Raw genomic sequence first — 21,537 nt, forward strand, 5'->3', positions numbered from 1 at the left:
GGTCGGCGACATAAGGCTAAGATACTGTTGAAGCCTGTTAGTAAAATACTGCTCGCAGCGATCCCGCAAATTAATGGGAGAATGCGAATTTTTTTGAAGGATCCCGTGGAGCTCGTGATATGGAGGCGTGTTAATGAATATAGCGCGAATGAAAGTTATCACAGTATATTTGTTCAAGTATAATACAAGTGTTGATGTGTTCTCGTGTAAAAAGATGTATGTAGTTAGTTTTGCTGAAATATATCTGAAGGAGTGATAGCCAGTGATGGTTAATAAGAGTCGTAAATCTGGATGTTATAAGTCTGAGGGATGTAGTTCGAAGTTTCTCGAACTATCCGCGAAGACAGCAGTGAAATTAGGAAAGGTAATAAAAAGGGCAAAGTTGAAGTACAATTTGAATATGGAAAGGAAAGATGCCTAATTGGTCGAGAGCGGGTCAGAATAGTTCATTGGAATGTTTAAGAAATTCCATGTATACCCATTTTATTTTAGTGATCGTGTAGACTAGAGGGTATCAATGGATATTTCAATGAGTTCCTAAGAGTAGATAAAGAAGAAAATATTGTGAATAACTGATGAAACACAAATTCAGATAGCAGCGATGAGGAAAAAATCAGATTTCCTAGAAATAGAAATATAAATAGAATTACATCGTTTGATTACGATTCGGATATTGATCAGTGCAATCGTAGTGATACTGAATATAATGAAGATTCCATTGACGAAATTTTGCAAGAATTGGTCATTGATGAAGAAAGAAGAACTAATGATACCGAGGAAAATACAATTGAATTTGTTAAATGGAATGAATTTAGTGGTCGGCAGAAGTCATTTTCTTTTTCCGGGACAGATGGCCTCATTATGCAACTACCAGGTGATGTTAATCTATATGATGTGTTTGAGCTGTTGATTGATGACGAAATAATAGGCTTAATTGTATCAAAAACAAATAGATACGCGGAACAAAAGTTAAATAAATCTGACCTAACATCGTGTTCACGGATGCATAAGTGGAAACCCACTAATCCCGAAGAAATAAAAAAATTCTTGGAATTGATTTTATGTATGAGAGTTGTAAAAGTAAACCCCATTGCCAATTATTGATCGAAAAGCCCACTGTATAATTTTCAATTACCGGGTACTATAATATCACGAAATAGATTCGAGTTATTATTGAATAATTTTCATTTTGTCAGTAATGTGTCCATTGCCTGTAACGATCGACTTGGAAAAATACGTCCACTATTCGATAAACTGGTGGGAAAATATCAAAAAATATTCACATCTGGAAAACATATTGTTATTGATGAAACGTTGATTCCATGGCGCGGAAGACTCATCTTCAAACAATATATATATCAAATAAAGCGCACAAATACGGAATCAAATTATTTGAATTATGCTCAAGCATGGGATATACATGGGCGATTAAAATTTACTCTGGTAAATCAGCTGATGGTGTTAGAGAAACGGGATTGGCACACAATGTATGTCTTCAGCTTGCAGAGAAACTTTTCTATCAAGGACGAACATTGTATATTGATAATTTTTACACGAGTTATGAGTTAGCGATATCATGCCTAAACCGCAAAACCCATGTTGTGGGAACACTTAGGAATAACAAAAAATTCCTCCCAAAAGATATTTTTCATTGCAAACTAAGAAAAGGGGAGATGATATCCAAAGAAGATGATAACGGGATTGTGGTATACAAATGGAGAGATACGCGGGACATGAGAACTTTATCAACAAAACATGCTCCTATCATGGTACCAAGTACAAAAAAAAATTGTAGCATTCGTGCTGTTTCTCCAAGCCAACAAACATCTGCAACACTGAAACTACTAGCTGTTGTTGAATATAATGTAGGAAAATGTGGTATAGATTATTCCGACCAAATGGTTTCTTATGCCACCACAATTAGAAAAGAAATCAAGTGGTACTGAAAGCTTGGTATTCAACTACTTCTGGAAATTTCTGTTGTAAACGCTTTGACAGTTTACAAAATTGCAACAAAGAAGAATGTAAATATTAGAAGATTTAGGGAATTATTAGCTGCAAAATTATTAGGTTCGACTGAAAATACAACAAATCCTTGTCTTCGTCGGAGTCAGCATAATATCGTCGTTCGGGAAAATGATTCCGGAGGAAGCATTAGACGCGCATGCAAACAATGTTATGCAAATAAAAGTCGTCGAATGGGCCGATCAGAGACACGAGAGAATTTAAAGAAAACAACAACTTATTGTCCAAGTTCTCTCGACCAACCCCAGCTTTGTATAGAATGTTTTAAAGTTTTACATTCTACAGAATTTTCTTAATAAACCATTTTCATATTACTTTTATAACAATAGTTTATATTAATGAATATTCATTATAAATTTAAGTTTATGTTAATAAATATAGTTTATATTAATTAATATTCAATAGTTTTGTTACTTCCTCTGCGAAATATCTTTTCAAACACATACGAATATCCTTCGCAAGTAGTCAAATAAGCGTCACCCTAATACGTCACCCCAATCAGAAATTCTACTATCACACGAATATGGGTGACGTGGTAATCAACGTATTAAAATGTAATATTTTTAACCCTTTCGCTACGGCAGTGTGCTCCTTCGGAGTGACACCGCTGAACGGACCACCATGCCGCCGGAGTAGCGTCACTGAACGGAGCATTGCGCCGGAAAGTGTGCATGTTGCACATACAACAGGTAAAAACTGTTGTTCGGACTTACATCTTTCGGTGCAGCCTTGTCATTCTCCGGATCTTATTCTTCTTTAAATGTTACATTAACGACATATTTGGAGATTTTGCAATTATTATAAATACAAATAGAATTTAGGATAATTGATATGTGAAATTAAAATTCTCAATAATTTAATTCACAATGATAAATTTTAAAGCAAGGATCGACACACAATCCAACATTATAGTTTTTACATTCATATGTAGTTTTGCGTCTTTTGTCAAACTGCGCATCTTCTTGGTTTTTTCCTGCTGATTTATAAACCGGCGAAAAATGTCATTCTGTTAATCTCAGTGGATGATTATTGCTCGTTCAATGTTGATGACATACTTTGATGATACTTTCCCAATATTTCCCTAATTAATTGCAACTAAAATTTTGCCATAGATGTAGGTCGTTTCATCTTATGTTTGAAAAGGCAATAATTATTCCACACGCAAATGTCCAACAAATGAAAGAAAAATTTGCGATACCACTTTAAAGATTTGCATTTCGAGTTCACAGTGTTTATAACCATATCAGCTTTATCTACTACACTCATTGAATTGTTGTAGTCTAATACGCATACAGGTTTCTGGATAACTTTTTTTCTTTCGTGCCTGATTACCGTTTTAAATTCTGCTGTATGCATGATAGAAAGCATATACACTTCTTTCTTATCCATCCACCTTAAGACTAATAAGTTATTGGATGATTTAAATGCTGCCTCCCCTCTTTTTAATCGTTTATTAATTTTTGGCATTCCTTTTCTCTTTTTCCTTGCGGTTCCGCACGCATTTGTGCAATTATTATGTAAAAATTTAAATAAAGTAGGATTCGAATTATCTACATAAAGGATATGGTCCTTTCCTAGATAGGGCTTCATAAGAGCTTCCACTATTGCTCCAGATTTTCCAATATCCACATTTTCAATATCCATTATGGTAGATGATCCGGCATAAACAATTAAATATTGCATGAACCCTGTCTCACAGTCGCTCAGAATAAACAATTTTATACCAAATCTGTTTCTTTTTGATGTGATGTATTGCTTAAAAGAAAGCCGTCCTTTATATAAAAGTAAACTTTCGTCAATACATAGCCCTTGGTAAAGCTGAAATAATTTACTGAATACTTTTCGTAATATTTCAATAACGTTCCGTATTTTGTACAAACAATCATTGGTACGACCGACCTCATCGGTGAAATGTAGCATCTGTAGTACTTTCAAATAACGGTCTCTAGTCATTACTTCTCCAAAAATATCGCTACGTAGAAGTTTGTCTGTACTCCAGTACTCTGCTAATGATAACTTCTTGTTGTGTGTCATCAAGAATGACACAGCAAAAAAACAGTATAATTCAGCTAGTACTGTTCCATCTGATTTATTTACGTTATTATTATTCTTTCTTGACCAATATTGATTAGTTTTTCTTGCAATCAACTCTACGAGCTCTTCAGAAATAAAAAGCTGAAAGTAATCTAAGATTTTTGCTGATCTACTAATATTTCTTTTAATTTCTGAATCCGCTACCGCAAACTTATGTATTTTGGGGACAAATGTCTTTGACGCCCATACTTCACAATTACTGTTATGGATTTCAATCTCTTCTGCTTCTGATTCAGAAGTATTACATATAGCTCTTCTATTTCTGTGTCGTATTATATTAATCGTTTGCGTACCAGAGTGTTTTGACAAAACATGATCGAAAAACGTTAAGGATTTGCGATTACATATCGAAAAAAGCCGAAGGGCGCGATAGTGCTTGTCATGTTCAATGCGGTAAACAACGGGGTCGCGCTTCTCGTGTTTGTTTCTTTTATACCAACATTTTTTTTGCAACTGGCAAAAGGATTGGACGTAGTGTTATAAAAGTGCGATCATCATTGCTAATAACCGTGTCTTTCTAGAAACTATTAGACGAAATAAAGCAGAAGGTAAGTGTAATGTTAGCTGAGGTTTATTGAGTAATTTTTATAATTAATTTATTTTACCCCTAAGGAGGTATAATGAGCCAAAAAATTAAAATTACAAGTGTTTCGTTTACACTTGTAATTTTAATTTTTTGGGCTCGTGGTACTCAAACGATTAATTCGATTTTCATTATCTGAATCACTGTCTGAATCATCATAGTTAATCCATTAGAGGATGAAATTCTTTTCGAGCTTCTTTGTGACATTCAAATACGGAAGGTACAAAAAGATTTTATAAAACAAACTAAACAAAGTAAAATTTTCAAATAAATGTTGCAAACCTAGAAAAATTAACAGTTGTTATTCAATTTCTTCTAATGATTCAAGAAAGATTTTTTGTTACATTGTACTTTTGTAGAAGATAAATATTTCATTGTCGAATAGAACACAGAAGAAATTTGTTTCGACGTACAGAATATATATATTACGCGCGTTCAAAATATACACTTGGATTAATTCAGGACAGTTGAAAATTAGCCATTGACAGCTTGAAGGAGACTGGAGCGTGATTCTTGCTCCGATTGCTCGAAAACAGTGCATATTTATACTTCACTTGTTTAAAACAAATGAAAAACAAACCAGAGAATGAGACAAATACCATCGATATGCCTAAAAACAAGAATATCGCGAGGCTGATGGTCAAGCGGTATCACGCTGATGCCGTTTATAGCCGACGCTCGTACAAACAGATCGTTGCGTGGAGGCCGTCTATAGTTGACGCTCGTAGCGAAAGGGTTAAGGAAAATAAAGAAAAACGAATCAGTGAGACATGTAAAAGGTGTGGTTAAACGGCGTTCAAATGTGCAATGTTTAATTAACACTGTACCGACCGATAGCCTATTAATCGGATTTTTATCGCCAACGCCTATCGACTGATAGCCTATTAATTGCTTTTTAAACGGAAAAACTATTACGTACAAGAATTTCCTGCACAAGGTTGCATTTTCGTGGATAGAAGATAATGAAACTAATTGTATGAAACAAGATGACGATATATCCAGTTCTGCACCCACAAGAAGAGCAAATTACACAATCCCGGAAGACTCTCAAATTTTGGAAAACATAAACTTATAAATATAGTAACTAGCGGTCGAAGTATGAGACCCCAAAGACAATGTAGAGTTTGTGCTGTTCAAAAAAAAAGAAGTAGAACATGTTTTGTTTGCAAATTTTGTAATGTTCCATTATATAAAGGTAGCTGTTTTGAACGGTATCATACCTTGAAAAAATATTAATTATTTCTTATTTCAAGTATGTCAATATATGAATTATGGTATTATTACATAATTATTAAACTGAAAGCCATTGTAATAGATAAAATAAATGTAATTTATCATTAACATCTTGAAAATAAAACATTTTATTAAATCTAATTATCCTATAATATATCCTATAATAATAGAAAGCGGACAATTCTATCTGAGCATACGAAACGCACAGATACTCCCGTGCGATGATTTAGACCGAAAAACAGCCGGTGCCAGGGAGAATCTGCGGCTGAGCGGCCGGTCGGACCTGCGTATGCTGTTGAACCGCTAGCGATCGGTAAAGTCTTAATACGAGATAAACAGAACGGTAAAGTCGTAGCAATTCGATTGCTATTTAATTACTTTTTATATTGAAGCGTCGTGAAATCAGAGAGGAATGCGTATTATAGACTCTACTTACTTCCTCCTCTCTTCTCTTTCCAATACATTCCTATAATACTGTTACTTAACATATTTTTAGATAACTTAACATACTTTGGATACTTAACATACTTTAGATAACTGTTAATATTTAAATAATTTAAATAATTCTGATCTTTTTCTTTGATCGCAGATTATATTAAAAAACGTATTGAATTTATTCTATAAACTTCCTCATGTTTATCCTTCATGTTCGTCAATTAACTTTATATTTATAATATTTTCGATGACATATTGTAACAAATTTTGTAAAATTAAGAACTATCTTTTGTCTTCATGTAATTTGACACGAAATTGATAAACTGTATATCTACAAAACATTTTGTTAATTCGGAATTTCCAAAAAGGTTTACTTAACCAAAACTTATTTAGTTACATGTTTTATTTTACATAATCAAACTACATATCACAATTTCCTTTATGAAGATATCTTATATCTTTTTTGGCTGATAGAAAATAAATGTCGATATTCTTCCAAAATAACCAATAAGTTTAATAAAATAAAAATAATACGATATTATAAACAATAATATATAGGAAAGGGAGAATCTTATAGAAATAGGATTAGAAAGAATGAATTAGTGCTGAAGTTATACCCGTGATTGATTTCTGATCACATTCGCTTCACCCTTTTCCAACTTCTTCTTTTTTCTGTTTCTTTTTAGTTTTTCTTAACTTTTTTCTGATTGCAATATCCTTTGTTTTAAGAAGGATATATAAAATGGTCAATTTTTTCCAAAAAACGCATTCACAAAGTATTTCTGTCTCCTCCATCACAGCTGGTTCTTATTACGTTAAAGAATTTAGTATGGCTGAACGAGTGATAGTTGAAATTAATAATATTAATAAGCATTATTGAATTATTAGAATCATATAATTGCTATGTAATATCATAACAAAATTTAAGAATTATTGTTTTGCATTGAAAGGCATGTCACTCGGATGTTAATTTTTATGACAATTATATTGACTGACAATTATATTTCTGACAAATAATTATTAATAATAATTTTCTTTGAAATTTTTAAATTCAAGATTCTCAAATGGAAATCTTCGTTCGAGTTGTTTTAAACTATTAAAACACGTAGACTCATCACTAATATTCAAAATAATAATTTATATTATATATATATATTATAAATACAATAATATAAATTTATTTGTATTTTTCTTATCCTATTTGTTGACACAAACGAAAATGCTTGATAAAAATTGTTAATTGTATTATTGACAATTTTTTAGTTGGTTGAAATCGATTTGTATTAATTATTCATTTGTATTAATTATTCATTTTATAGTATTTATGATACATGCTGTTAATAAATCGTTACAAATTTTTTCGATAAAAGCCATGGCATTTTTAAGAAAAATTGTTCAGACAAAAAGTTTCCTGACTCCAAGAAGTAAAATATTAAGGATATTTCTCTCCAAACCGATACATTATTTTTATTATTATATTCATTAATTTTTATATTATTATATTATTATTTTTATCATTACTATCTTATTATTATTGTATAATATTATATGATTTTCACTATTATTATTATTATTATCTTTATCATCATTGCTAAACTTAAAAAGACTGTATCCTCTATAGTCGCATATGTACACACATACATAGAACATACACTATCTGACCTTGCCCTAATCTAAGTAAGTCCTAAGTCTTCCTAAACTTGTTACCGTAATGGAATTTATAGTTCTTTCTACCGAATCCTGCACCAATCACTTAACTTTTCATTTTCCCGAACCTTCGAGTTACGAAGAAAGAAAATAGAAGAAGTTTTCTACTTCGACTTCAAAATTTACTCTCGACACTTCAGAATCATTTCCTGACCTTAAAACATCTCTGCACGAACATGTAGTGAAATAAACGGAAGTCGTTTAACCAATTTAATAAAAAAAAGATGTATATTATACAAGGGAGATCGTCTCATACAAGTCGAAATAAATCCATCAACTGAACAATATCATCGTAAACAGTTTAGCCATTCCATCATATCTACTTTAATGGGTCGAAACGAAAAGGACACATAAAACGGTGGTTTTTATAAACAACAACGACCACATCTTTTATATTGTTCCAAATACATTTCTGCTAATAGATGACGGTATTTCAAGTACAAAATTCTTTTATAGCGAAAACACGATTGAATGTTATTCACAAAATTGCTTAAAAGTTACTAATAGTAAATTATTAATAGTATAATGTTTATATATTTCGATAGAATTAAACTAAATGCTATAAAATTTACGACATTAGTCGAAAATTCTAAAAAAATATTGATTTAATAGATATCATTTTACAGAACATCATTAGCACAAAACAGTAATAATTAATAATAATTCTATCATAATCCGTAAGAATAAACACATCTTTCATATTATATTAAATTCATTTTCGGTAAAAAGGGGGCAATATAGTTTCATCATTTTTTGAAATGGAATTTGGCTAAATTGTTACATATAAATAACGCATTGATTATTATGAAATAATATAATTAATTAGTCATTAATATAATAGCCTTAATTTCAGTATTTGCAATTTCCGAATAAAAGTCCTATTATTTTTAATAAAATGAAATTTTATTTGGTTATTATTTATGATTCGACAATAACTTAGAATTTCAAATTTATGGAAATTTTATCTATAAAGAAGGATATAAACGAAAAGAGGAAGAGAAAGTTTATAAACGACCGACGTGAAATATGTTTCGAAATCTTATCGAATGAATATATTGTATTTAATTTTTATAAATACCGTTAGTTCTTTCTTTTATTGTACTTTGCAACATAAGAATGTCATTTATGATCTAATAAAATAATCGAAATGGTTGATATTATTCTTGCGAAAAAAATAAGTACAAAAAGGTTTTTTAAATATTAGCTGTAAGTTATATCTTACAAGAAGATATTGTACGAACTAAAAATTCAAGAAGATAATGGAGTTACAAAACCAAAATTAAAAATAATCGCAAAAGAATAACGAAGCAGTATTGGTAAAATTAAAAAATTCTAACATGAATTACGGTGCTATAAATAAATTTGAACTAGATTAAAACTTACATGTAGAGGAAGAGATAGTTCAAAAGGAGGAATATTTATGTAATATTTATGCAGTAAACTCTAATGACAAGGAAGTGAGTTTTTCTTAAACAATAGCAATGTTCGAACAAATAGAGATATTTGACAGAACGATGTTTAACTGATTATTGTTTAACTGAAGAGAGTAAAACTTCTCATAGATTAAGAGATGTATAGTTCATCAAACTGGGAAACTGCTGAAATAATTTCCAAGGCTGAAAAAAAAGTATTAAAAAACGGTGCTTCTTATGCATTGAAGTAAAAGTACAAGTCTAGGCTCGATAAGCTAAGGGCTATCTGCTTTTAGCCTTGAAATATCCATTGACAATCCTATACTCTTCAAGAACAATATATATTGTGAACAATATATAATGCTTCCCCACCTATTTCAGCCATACGCTACTTTATATCATCCTTCTAGCCCCTCTTATGTTCGAGTGGTACATCGTATCTGATGAATGATACATTTCAGCATCTGGATGAGAAATTATGCTTTCAGTATAGGACCTGAAAAAATTCCAGGCCTCGGAGGACGAACCGGGAGGACGGTTCAGCCATGTACCTTGCGGTACATGCCCACGAGGAACCGCGTGGAGGTACGCCCCATCGCTCGGCCTAGCGATAACCCGGCTGTAGCATAATAGAAGAACGCGCGTGGACGTTAATGTAACTGACATACTGATCGAGCCCCGAAGACCTCGAAAGGAGTTTGGACAATCTCCGTCGGCCGTAGCCAAAATTCACAGAAATAGTGGCATTTCGATGCTCCTTTTTCTTTTAACACCAGGCGACTATCCACCCATGTTCTATGGTGCTAGAGGAGCCGGCACGACAGGAATCTTCAAAAACAGTATATTGTAAAAGTGGGCAACCATGGGGTGCCTGCACCTATGCTACCTCACCCTTTCGGGCATACGCTACGGAGCTATCTACTAGTAGCAACCACCATGGTCAAGTGACCGGACTCGGAAAAACCCAAAACTCCTGCTGGCAGGGCAGGCTGAGCAGTTTAGCCACGACCAACATCCTCGCAGCAACGAATCACCACGTTGATGCCGGCCGTGCCCACGGGGAACCACTCACAGTACCACGAGCCTTGACACTCGTTCCGTAGGATGGGATGGGAATAGTAGGATAGCAAGTTTAGGGGAGAGAGTTTGGTGGTAAAAAAAAAAAAAAAAAAAAAAAAAAAAAAAAAAATAGGAAGATGCGTACGAGCATCTCCGACCCTATCCTGTTCGGGAATGGGCTAACTCGAGAGGATTATAGGCACCCATCCACATCACCAGAACTCCGACAATTCCGGCTGAACAGGATTCATGAATTAATGACCCTTTATGATGAGGGTTTCTTTGCAAAACTCCGCGAAGAGGGAGAAGGTCTCGGCCGTGGAGACAAGATGTCTCGCTGCTTCCGGCCAACTCCTTTCACGGAGAATTTCTTCCAGAGCCACTTTCTGTGGTTCGAAAACCGGACAGTCGATGATGTGATGCGAAACCATGTTCTTCGCCGCACTCGCATGCTCTTTCCGCGGTGATGTTCAGCGACGTCAGCTTGGCCTTGAAGGCTCCGTGCCCTATAAGAAACTGACTTGTGAAATGGTTAGGAGAGACGAAACAGACACCCATTCTGTTCTTGATGTCCGGGAAAAACGCGTATGTTGTCCTTCCCTTGGAGGAGTTCTCCCACCTAGACTGCCAAACCCTTGAGATTTCCTCATCGACCTGTCTTGCTGTCGCCTGCTTAATCTTCGTGCTTTCCAGTTTTCGCGTAGCTGTCTCGGTGCACCTATTTTTCCTAATGTCGTATAGTCTCCTTCGTTTCAGTAACTGGAGATCTATCGTGGACTCCGCTGTTACGACGCAGAGGGTTTCCGTAGCAGTTGTGCGATATGCGGATGTGACCGAGATGAGGGCCGATCGCTATCGTGCTTAACTTTTTTAGATCCCCTTCCGTACAGAGATTAGACCATCCTGCTGTCGCGTAGGTGACCGTAGGGGTGAACACGCCTCGATAGATCACTCGGAGGGCGCAGTGGAGGAGTCCCCATTCCCTAGCTGCTAACCTATCTAGCTTTGCGAACAATGGGCCGACCTTGTCGTTGAGGTAACGGCAGTGTGTCGTAACCCCCAGCCCTTTATCGAAATATACCCCGAGGTATCTAACTGAATTCCTAAATTTAATATTATTATTTCCTATCTTTATGGTGGGAGACCTACTTGCTAGGTCGGTCTTTTTCGCCTTTTTCCGCTTTCTATCCGGACGTTGTCCTCCCCTTCTGTCGATGGGTTTTTTTTTTATACAATTGCTCATAAGGACGATCGCTTTTGTCTTACGCTCGGAAATTGTCAATTTCGCCGACGTGTACCATCCGGTGATGCTGTTAACCACTCGATTTCCTTTCTCTTAGAGTTCTTTCCTGAAGTCTCCGATGACGAGTAGGTCGTCCGCGTACGCGATCGCGTTGACTTCCGAGGATTCCTCTAGGATCCTAAGGAACTGGTCGAACATGAGGTTTCGGCAGGAGTGGCCGAGGACCGATCCTTGTGGACATCCTCTCGAGGCCTGCTTTGAAACCTCATGTGATTTCTTTCCACGAAGAGATCTTTTTGTGTTCTTAAAAATCCACATTTCCATAATATGCAATTGATTAAATAAAATAAATGTACAATATTGTTATATATACATATAAGTGATTTAAAAATTGTAAAAATAAATCAGTGCAAATTCTTTCCTTATATAATTAACAATTAATAATATTGTTTCCTCATTTTGGTTTTGGAAAATATACTAAGATGTTTTTTATATTGTTGTCTGTGAGAAATAAGGTTTCAAAATGTAGCAGCATTGAGAGAGTGGCTTCAGATTATACCCCTTATGCTACGTAATGTGCCTTACGTTATAGTTGTAAGTAGTAGTTGGTTTTTTCTATTTTTTATGATAACAAGCCGACTTTATCAGGATTTATCCCCCTTCCGAATCATGACTGGAAAATGGTTGACTAGATATGAAAAGGAGAAGAAAGGAGATATAAGACCAGTAGCGGCGTATCGGAATTAATTGGAAATCCTGGTACGCTTTGAAATTAGTTTGGATAAGATAATGAAAATGAAAAAAGATTTAAAACTGTTGCCAGTAATAAAATTGCTTTCATTCTTGATAAATAACTTCTCGAAACACCCGACCTAATTATATATCAGGTGAATTTTGGTCTACATGACCGACGGAGAGTGTTTGAACTACTCGATTATTCGAGGTCTTCGTAGTGCGATCAGCATGTGAGTTAAATTAACGTCCACGCGCATTTTTCTATTATGTTCACGTGCTACAGCCGGACCATTGCTAGGCCGAGCGATGAGGTGTACCTCCACGTGGTTCTTCGTGGGCATGTACCGTAAGGTGCATGGCGAAATCGTCCTCCGGTCGCCTGGGATTTTTTCAGATTCTGGACGGAAAGCGTGGTTTCGCTAATAAAGTTTACACGAACCTAACACGACGGAAGTGATCAAATGCCGATATAGGAGAGATCCTAAGGTGCGACGCGCCCCACGGGGCTAAGAAGGCTATTTGGATGTACATCAAGTTATGGGACACGGTAGCTAAAAGCTATAACTCCAAAATGAAAACTATGCAATCAATAATAATCCGCACAATTGTGGAGATGGCATGGTATGTCAAAAACAAGGACTTAAGTAATAATTTATAAATTCCACCAGTATCAAAGGAGATACGGCGGATATCTGACAAATAAAACAAGGACCTTAAACCATTTTAACGCGCTAGCTAAGGATACTTAGGATAATATTTCTACAACAATTATACAACAAAAAAACTTAAAAAAAAGCCTCAAGATCTAGTTACACAAATGATAAATAGCTGGATATTGCCATAGTGCTATTCCACTGAGAATAGTACTCACATGCTACTCTCAAATTCAGTAAAATAACTCGCCGAATGCCTCACATGATAAATTGCGGAGAAATTCCTGAGAGTTAAAAAAAAAACTTGAGTGGATGAGGTTTAACAAATTGCTGATCAGAGAGAGTGAAATCTTACATAATCTAATATATTTATGGTCCATCGTGGCATAAATGCTCACTTAGATTCTTAATTTTTTATGTTAACGGATTTCTATCTGTAGCTGTTCCTTTCTCATTGAACTAGGAGAGATTTTTCGTGCAAACATCAAATGTCATATTGAAGTTAGATAAGGGTTACTTTTTACGTAATGAAATATTTGGAATTTTAATTTAGTGCAGATGACATAGTTTTGGGGAAAAGAAAGTTTATTGTTTAAGAGTTCAGCCAGTATTTGCGGATACGAAAACACGTAGTATTATAGGTTGAGTTAAATATTTTCAAAGATTCGTAAAATGATTTACGAAGTAATCGAATTATTTATTTCAACCAAATTAAAGAAAAAGAACGTTAAATATCATTGGAACAGGAGAAAAAGTACAGGAGAAAACATTTCAACATATATAGAGCCATTTATCTAATTTTGAAAAATGATTGTGTGACACAAGTGCGTCTCTTCATTCTTCGCGGCACTTTATCTTAAGGGTTATGTATTATTCTTGGAAATATTTATCTAGTTACGCAAGTCTGAAACGACAGGATATTGTAGTAGTGCTATTCCACTGGGAACAGTACTCATGTGTTACCCTCAATTCAGTAAAACAATTCGCCAAATGCCTCACGTGACAAATTGTGGGAAAATTCCTGGGAGATATATATAAAAAAAAAAAAAAAAAAAAAAAACTATATATGATCGTTTGAAATGTCATGTAAAAATTAATTTCGTGTAAATACGTAAAGACAAAGTAAATCGTGTAAAGTAACTAATAATTGGTTATTTATAAGAAAAATATCGTCCTTCGCAAACGTTTCTTTACTTGTATAAATTGCTCAAGTCGTACAAATGTACAATTTTGTTTAATCTTGAATAAACAAGTATAGTCATGGACATAGTAATATCAAACTATTATGCTATACCATATCTTAGTGCGGTCAAATAAGCTCATGATCTCGTAGATCCAATAAATGATCCGCAAATGAACTATAGAAAAGCAATTATTTTTGAAGTCAATGTGTGTGTACGGATTTATTGGCATATATATGAATTTTGGTCATATAATGTATGACGTAGTACGAGCAAATTTACTACGATAATTAGAATAAATCGTTGATAGAAATGATAGCATATGAAATACAACATGGATAACGGGTTTTCCTACAAATCAGCCAGTTCGAGTAAGAAATTTGGTCATGAAGACGTTTATTTGATTTTGTGACTTCCAGCGATTTATCGATTAGACGACAAATGTCACATAAAAGTCACATAAAAGGTCCAAATCAGACTTTTCAATTAGCATAGGTGGTTGTACTATTCTATCTAATTAAATTCAGTGTTATCAAAGGTACATCTTTCAGAATGTCAACATTTAGTAGAAAAGAATATTAAGGGGACAATAATTAATTAATTATTAATATAAAAGCTTTAGTACATGTTTGTAATTTTCCAGTTAAACTCGAAATATTATTAGCCAATCGAGATGAAATTTTTTTTATTGACACTTTAGACTCTATCGGATTGTCCATTAGAAATGTTGAGGAAATCTTACTTTTGAAATAAATCATACGGCTTCAAACGAATGAAAGATGGAGAAATGGTGATTGTACGAACAATGCGAAGAATGGTCCGATAAAGAGAAAAGGAAATTTTGTAGGTGGTCAAAATAAGAGAGCATACGGACAACCTGCTTAAATTCACGAATCCTTTGTTACAAGTTCGAAATTTAGTCACGAAGACATTTATTTGATTTCGTGAATTCCGTCGATTTATCGATTAGACGACAAATAAAAGTGTCACATAAAAGTCACACAAAAGGTCACAATCAGAATTTTCAATTATCATAGGTTGTTGCCTTATTCTATCTAATTAAATTCAGTGTTATCAGAGGTACATGTTTCAGAGTGTTAATATTTAGTAGAAAAGAATATTAAGGTGATAATAATTATTTAATTATTAATATAAAAGTCTTAGTACATGTTTGTAATTTTCCAGTTAAACTCTAAATATTATTAGCCAATCGAGATGAAATTTTTTTTATTGACACTTTAGACTCTATCGAATTGTCCATTAGAAATGTTGAGGAAATCTAACATTTAGAATAAATTGCATGGTTTCAAACGAATGACAGGGGGAAAGGTCGTAAATGTACGAGTAACGTGAAGTACGGTCCGAGGAGAGAAAAGAAAATTTTATAGACGGTCAAAATAAAGAAGCATACGGACAGCTTGCTTTGCTTTACGAATATGACGGGGTGTTCGAAATTTGGTCACGAAAAGATGTATACGATTTCGTGAATTCAGGCGATTTATCTATTAGACGACAGACGTCACATAAAAGGAACATAGAAGATTACGATCAGAATTTTCAATTAACATATTTGCGAAGTTATATCTGATTAAATTTAGTGCTATCAATGCTTTCCAGAATTATCACGCATTATCACGCGAGAGAAACAGTTAGTTAATAATGAAGGTATCATTACGTATATTCACGAAATAGACTCTAACAAATAGGGGTGAACTATTGTATACCAATAGGAACACTAGAACAAGTAATGCTAGTTGATAGGACTATATCTAATTGATTATCTTCTTTCAGATAATTATTGTTATCTTTAATCTTCACGATTTCGTAGGGTCCTTTATATTTCGATTCTATTGTTTTACTTTAAACGATAGCAGGTATGTTGATCCAAATCGAAACTAGTTCATCTTATTGATATAATTTCATTTTTCTACAATTCTTATAATAACATTTTCATTCTTTTCGTGTTTTCATTAAGTTATGTCAATCTCTTCCCATTCATCGCACAAATTAATTGCTCATTTAATTTTAGTTATATTAACACTATGCCGTCCAATGACACCACAGTGGTGTCGTGCGCAAAATAGCGGCCAACGGCCGACGGCACCACAGTGGTGTACGCGAAATAGCGGCCAACAGCTGGCGTGTGCACTACAGTGGTGTGTGCATAGTATCGCTCACTGGCCGGCGACAGTTCTTTATTATCTTTTGCATTCTGTTGTTGTTTTGTTTAGGTAACAATAAGTTACATTCGTCAATAAGTTTTTTGTTTTTATAAGTATTTGTGCGAAAAGCCAAGTAATCCGAATTAGCACTGCCGGCGTCAAGCGAATAAATTTTTACGAGACGTGCGGCCGGTAAAGTGTTAAGGAATTTCTATTTATCCTTTTTCTTCTTATTAAAGATAAATTGAGAAGATTTGGGCATTGCAAATGTTAAAATGGAGATAGAAATTAGAAAAATGTTTTTTTATATAAAAGGAAATTACATATCCCGGTTTAGGAAACAGTGCAGATAGCATAATTTCGGGGGAAACAATGCATGAGAGTTTAATAGATTTGTTAGTACTTGCAAATACAAGAACCGTTCGTAGTATTAATGATCAAGTTTACTATTTTGAAAGATTTATATAATATTTTGATCTCAATAACTTTAAAAAAGTTATTAAAAAAGAATCAAATATCATGCGGGTACTGGATAGAAAATCTTGGGAGAAGAAGTGGACTATTGCTTAATATATATATCTTATACATTTGAAGAACAATTAAGCAAGAATCAAATTATGGAATGTACGAATTTTAGATATGACCAATCGGTTGAACATCGGAACAATTTTTCCTATATTTGTTTTTACATTGCGCTTGAGAAGAACTATAATAGTTTCAAGTTGCTTGCAAAAATTAAAAATAAATAGATCTATGCATTTAACTATGAAATAAATTTACCAGTTATATGGACCATATTAAATACCAGAAATGTAATGAGATTTCTATCGCTCTAATGATCAGTTTTAATCTCGTTGAAAGAGAATCTAACAAATACGCTACTAATGAATAATAGAAATAATAGATGTAGAACTAAAATTAGCAATCTGGAATACTAATAATTAACAATACATGATTCAAGATACAAAAGCATTCATATAGAAGCATAAAATCAATATTGTGTTAGTCTCCGAAACATCCGACAAATAAAACAAATGATGACTGACACAAGAATGAAATTAAATACCATGTGAACAATAAATCATAGTAATCATGTGATTACTTTAAAACTATTACAGTTACTGCAAAAACACATAATAATTCATTCTAAAGCCAAGAATCACAAGAGATCAGTGGAGCAATCTCTATCTGTCAATAAGTACGAAATTCATTGCAACAAACCATTATAACATAAAGTGTTCGAACTGGGAATCCTTATAATATCTTGACGAGTTAATATACGAAATGAATATTTATACAAAATTAATCTGATTATCCTTTCGATAGGTGAACCTATCTGATGGTCACTAGCTTGTAATAAAACTCCTGATAAGGAAGATTTCTACAAGATTTTCAAAAGATTTAAATCGATCACAATATAAAACTAATACGTACTTAGAACTTAATTCTGACCGCTTATTTATAATAATCACATACTGTAACAAATCTATCCTTCATAAAAGATCACTAACCCTGTATAACGTAAACGCAGATAATTCACAGAAATATTAAAATAAAAACTGAACTGGAATATTCCGCTAAGGTTCCCTCTTCAAATTGAAGAATCAGTATAAAGACGTAGTAATAGAGTTCGTCTCAAAGGAGATACCGTATAGGTGTTACTTTTGAGTCGATTAAACACGGTGATCTCATTACAAACCATATGACATTCTAATGAACTGATAAGATCTGCCGAATATGCTTAAAACAGTAATATACTAGGATTTTTTAACCATCAGTCTTCAATAGTTACCGATATAGTTTCTGATGTCGATACATGATAATCATTAAATACTAAAATAAAGTATAGTATAATACTTGATATCTCGCAGTCTGTCCAATTGATTTTCTACTTCTTCCCAAGGGTTATTTAACAATTTTACGTGTTACCGTCCAGTAGTTTATAGACATTTAAATGTCGCCTATCTTTTTATTGATCTTCACGGGATTGGAAAATGGAGAATCATTCTGTTCGGTTGTGTAAGCTCCCATCAGTTGTAGTATTATTTCCTGTTCTTCTTGTCATTTCTGATGTAAAACACCTCATAATGTAATGTAGATATCGAATCTATCTCTCAATGTAATGAGTTCTTTGTTAACTTTTCATTTCTCATTAGGTATTATTGGTCATCCCCAATTAATGACTGTCTCTTCGTGGACCATGAAATCTTCGCTGTTAATATTTAATAAAGGTATGATCATCCTGCTTTTATCATCCGTTGTTAGTAAATATCTAGAGATTGATTGTTATAATTCGGTTTGTACTCAGATTTTCTTATTAATATCTTATTTGCCGTATTCGAGTCTTATTAACTTTTCGAAATTTTCTTCTAGATACGTCTATTCCCGTTCTATTAACATTCACATAATGACATATTTGATTATATTAAAAACGTACATTATTCTTCGGTTTTGTGGACTTACTAACTATATGACCTTTATATTTTAAACACGTTCTTGTTTTGTCAGTCCTATTTCATGGATGTCACGCTTTTTATTATGAAACGATTGCTCGCATAGTAACTTGTTAGAGGTCCGATAGAGGTTAAAAATAGTTTTGGAACCGTATGTTCTTTGTTACTGTTTACAATCTATTCATTTGTTTCCTTGCCTGCTTTTGTGCGAGCATCTAACTTATAATAATACTTTTATACATATCTTATTTTTCCTGGGTGCCTTTACGCATATAACCTTGGACTCAGGAGGAAATGATAGCATCACCGTATTGTCACTTTTCTATATTCTACAAATTCATAATGATTCAATCCTGTATCGGGCCTCTCATACAGAAATCGTATATTCGTCGTAATTTTCAATTAATCGCTCCAGATCGAGATCTACTTTAATCCGATCGAATTTGCATAATATTTTGTTATCTCTTAAAAATTTTGTGCCACAACTGCGTTTTCCTGCGATTAAAAAGAAACATTTGTCAATCATACTTATTGTCGTTTGCTCACCTTGGCTTGACTCCAAACATATTTATTTACTCACAGTATTGTTCTCTCCGTTGTTATTGGTCGTATCTTTATCTTTGTCATTACTTTTTTTAACAACACTGCTTTTTTATTGACCATCGTTGTCCTCTAATGTTATTGAGTTCAGTTACTCTTTTATAGATTTAATTTGTTTACATTTTTTTCTGCTCAATATATTCGCGGAATATTCCTTAACGTCTTTCTTTACTCCCCATATTCAGAACCAACGTAATATGTTAATATTCGTAAAGGAAATATATGTTAATATGTTTCTTTTAACCAACTAATATATTGCAGAAATAAACCCAGTCTACTGAAAAATGGATATGCAAAAATAAAAGAAAATCAAGATAAAAACAATCAAGTGCAAACATATCACATCCTTTTCGAAACATTTGGAAACATCAAATGCAAAAATTCAAATTAAATAATACAAAAATTTTGCAAACAAAAAAGGTTAAATAATTTGCGTTTAATAAATTTCATCTGGATACAAAATTAATGTGGAAACAGTATTAAAATATGTCAAATATAATTAATTGAACAAAAATGATATGGCTAATCGGTATAAAATCGAAACTCAGCACAGAAAACAAATTATGAATCTATAAAACAAGAATCAAAATCATATGGACATATGGAATATTAGAAATGGATATATAGCCAAACTGGAAGAACAACAATCTATTATAATAGGCACTATATTGAACGTTGTGTGGTAGATGAAATAATGAAGAAATAAGAAAGGTTCTAAGTTCCTATGATATCACAAGATGTGATTAAAGCAATTTAAGCAATAAGTATTTATAAAAATATATTTATAGATAATATATCCTGTGAAGATATACCCCCATATATTACTTTTTGCTCACCTTCTTTCAATTCCGGCCATATTTGTGTATTTTCTTTCAGTTTTTGTCACTACATATCTTACGCTGATTTCATATGTAGTTTAATGTTAATTACGTCTATTGCTGTTCGTACGTAGATCAAATTTGTGTACTTTTCTCTCTCCTTGGTGTGTCAAAATTCTTTGAAGGTTGCTTCATCACTTTCTTTACTCCTCATATTCATAAATGTTTAACCAGCATTTTTCAAATATCGATGCTCTTTTTATGATTAACGGACTATCAATATAACACACAATTCACTTTGCAATATTCTAACAACTCAAGTAGGGATTACATTGTTCCAACCGCGTTTATGCCATTTATATATACTATATACCGAACTATATTGCCATAAAATTATTAGATCTTCTAAACACGAGTATAACTTCTTGTTTTGAAATGGTAATTTAAAAAATTTGTTAGATTTTTATTAGGAAAGAATTAATACATAAAATATAATGAAAAGTATACTGACTAATAGAAAACTGCTTGCTCTGGCTGTCGCATCACGACTGACTCTGACCCTGATTTACACACTATATATTAGTTCTACGTGTCGCTACTAGCGAAACTAGTAGTGTCCAGCGTAACTTGATTGTTATATAGATATAGCTATAAGACAACCATAAAACAAGTACGATCTATAAGAACTTACATCTTGTTTTCTTATGACGGGATTTATTACAATGAATTTAAGTATCTGCATCATTATTCTTATTATTATATCAGCACATTCCCCCATCAAGCATAGTGAATAACTAATGTTAAAAAAAACATTTTTGTACTAATGTAATACGTATTGTACTTTTGTATTATATAATAAATTTTTATCTGCGGCCGGGTATCGAACTCGGGATGGTGGATCCTGAAGAAAATATTTTTATTTTGTAAAAATATAGACTTGATAATAACAACAATTAAACAAATATACAGTATATAAAAAGGATAAACGAAGTATAAAAATATATATGTATATTTACTATGTACTTATAATATTTCGTAATACTAATTAGTTCGTACTTGTCTTATATTCAGGTTTAATTTAGGTCCTTCTTATAAGACAAGTTAACTTATTATATATTTTATGAAATATAATATTTATCTATTT

At 33.0% G+C, this 21,537-nt stretch overlaps 1 protein-coding gene and 1 long non-coding RNA gene across 3 annotated transcripts; one reads left to right on the plus strand and one right to left on the minus strand.

The window, feature by feature from the left end:
* The first annotated feature begins 1,409 nt into the window (after positions 1–1,409).
* On the plus strand, positions 1,410–2,321 carry LOC124955544. The gene is made up of 2 exons (XM_047510122.1): positions 1,410–1,878; positions 1,999–2,321. The coding sequence occupies exons 1-2, from the start codon at positions 1,410–1,412 to the stop codon at positions 2,319–2,321; spliced, it is 792 nt and encodes a 263-aa protein (XP_047366078.1).
* Positions 2,322–10,646: 8,325 nt separating this feature from the next.
* LOC124955366 lies at positions 10,647–21,320 on the minus strand. Of its 2 annotated transcripts, none has more exons than XR_007102853.1 (3): positions 20,412–21,320; positions 19,556–19,849; positions 10,647–19,470 (listed from the first exon to the last, which is right to left on the minus strand). It is a non-coding gene; the product is annotated as an uncharacterized LOC124955366 (long non-coding RNA). The 2 variants fall into 2 exon arrangements; XR_007102852.1 differs by having other exon boundaries at positions 19,556–19,852; positions 20,412–21,318.
* Between the last annotated feature and the right edge of the window lie 217 nt (positions 21,321–21,537).

The sequence above is a fragment of the Vespa velutina genome, chromosome 18, assembly GCF_912470025.1.
Source record: "Vespa velutina chromosome 18, iVesVel2.1, whole genome shotgun sequence".
Lineage (NCBI taxonomy): Eukaryota > Metazoa > Arthropoda > Insecta > Hymenoptera > Vespidae > Vespa > Vespa velutina.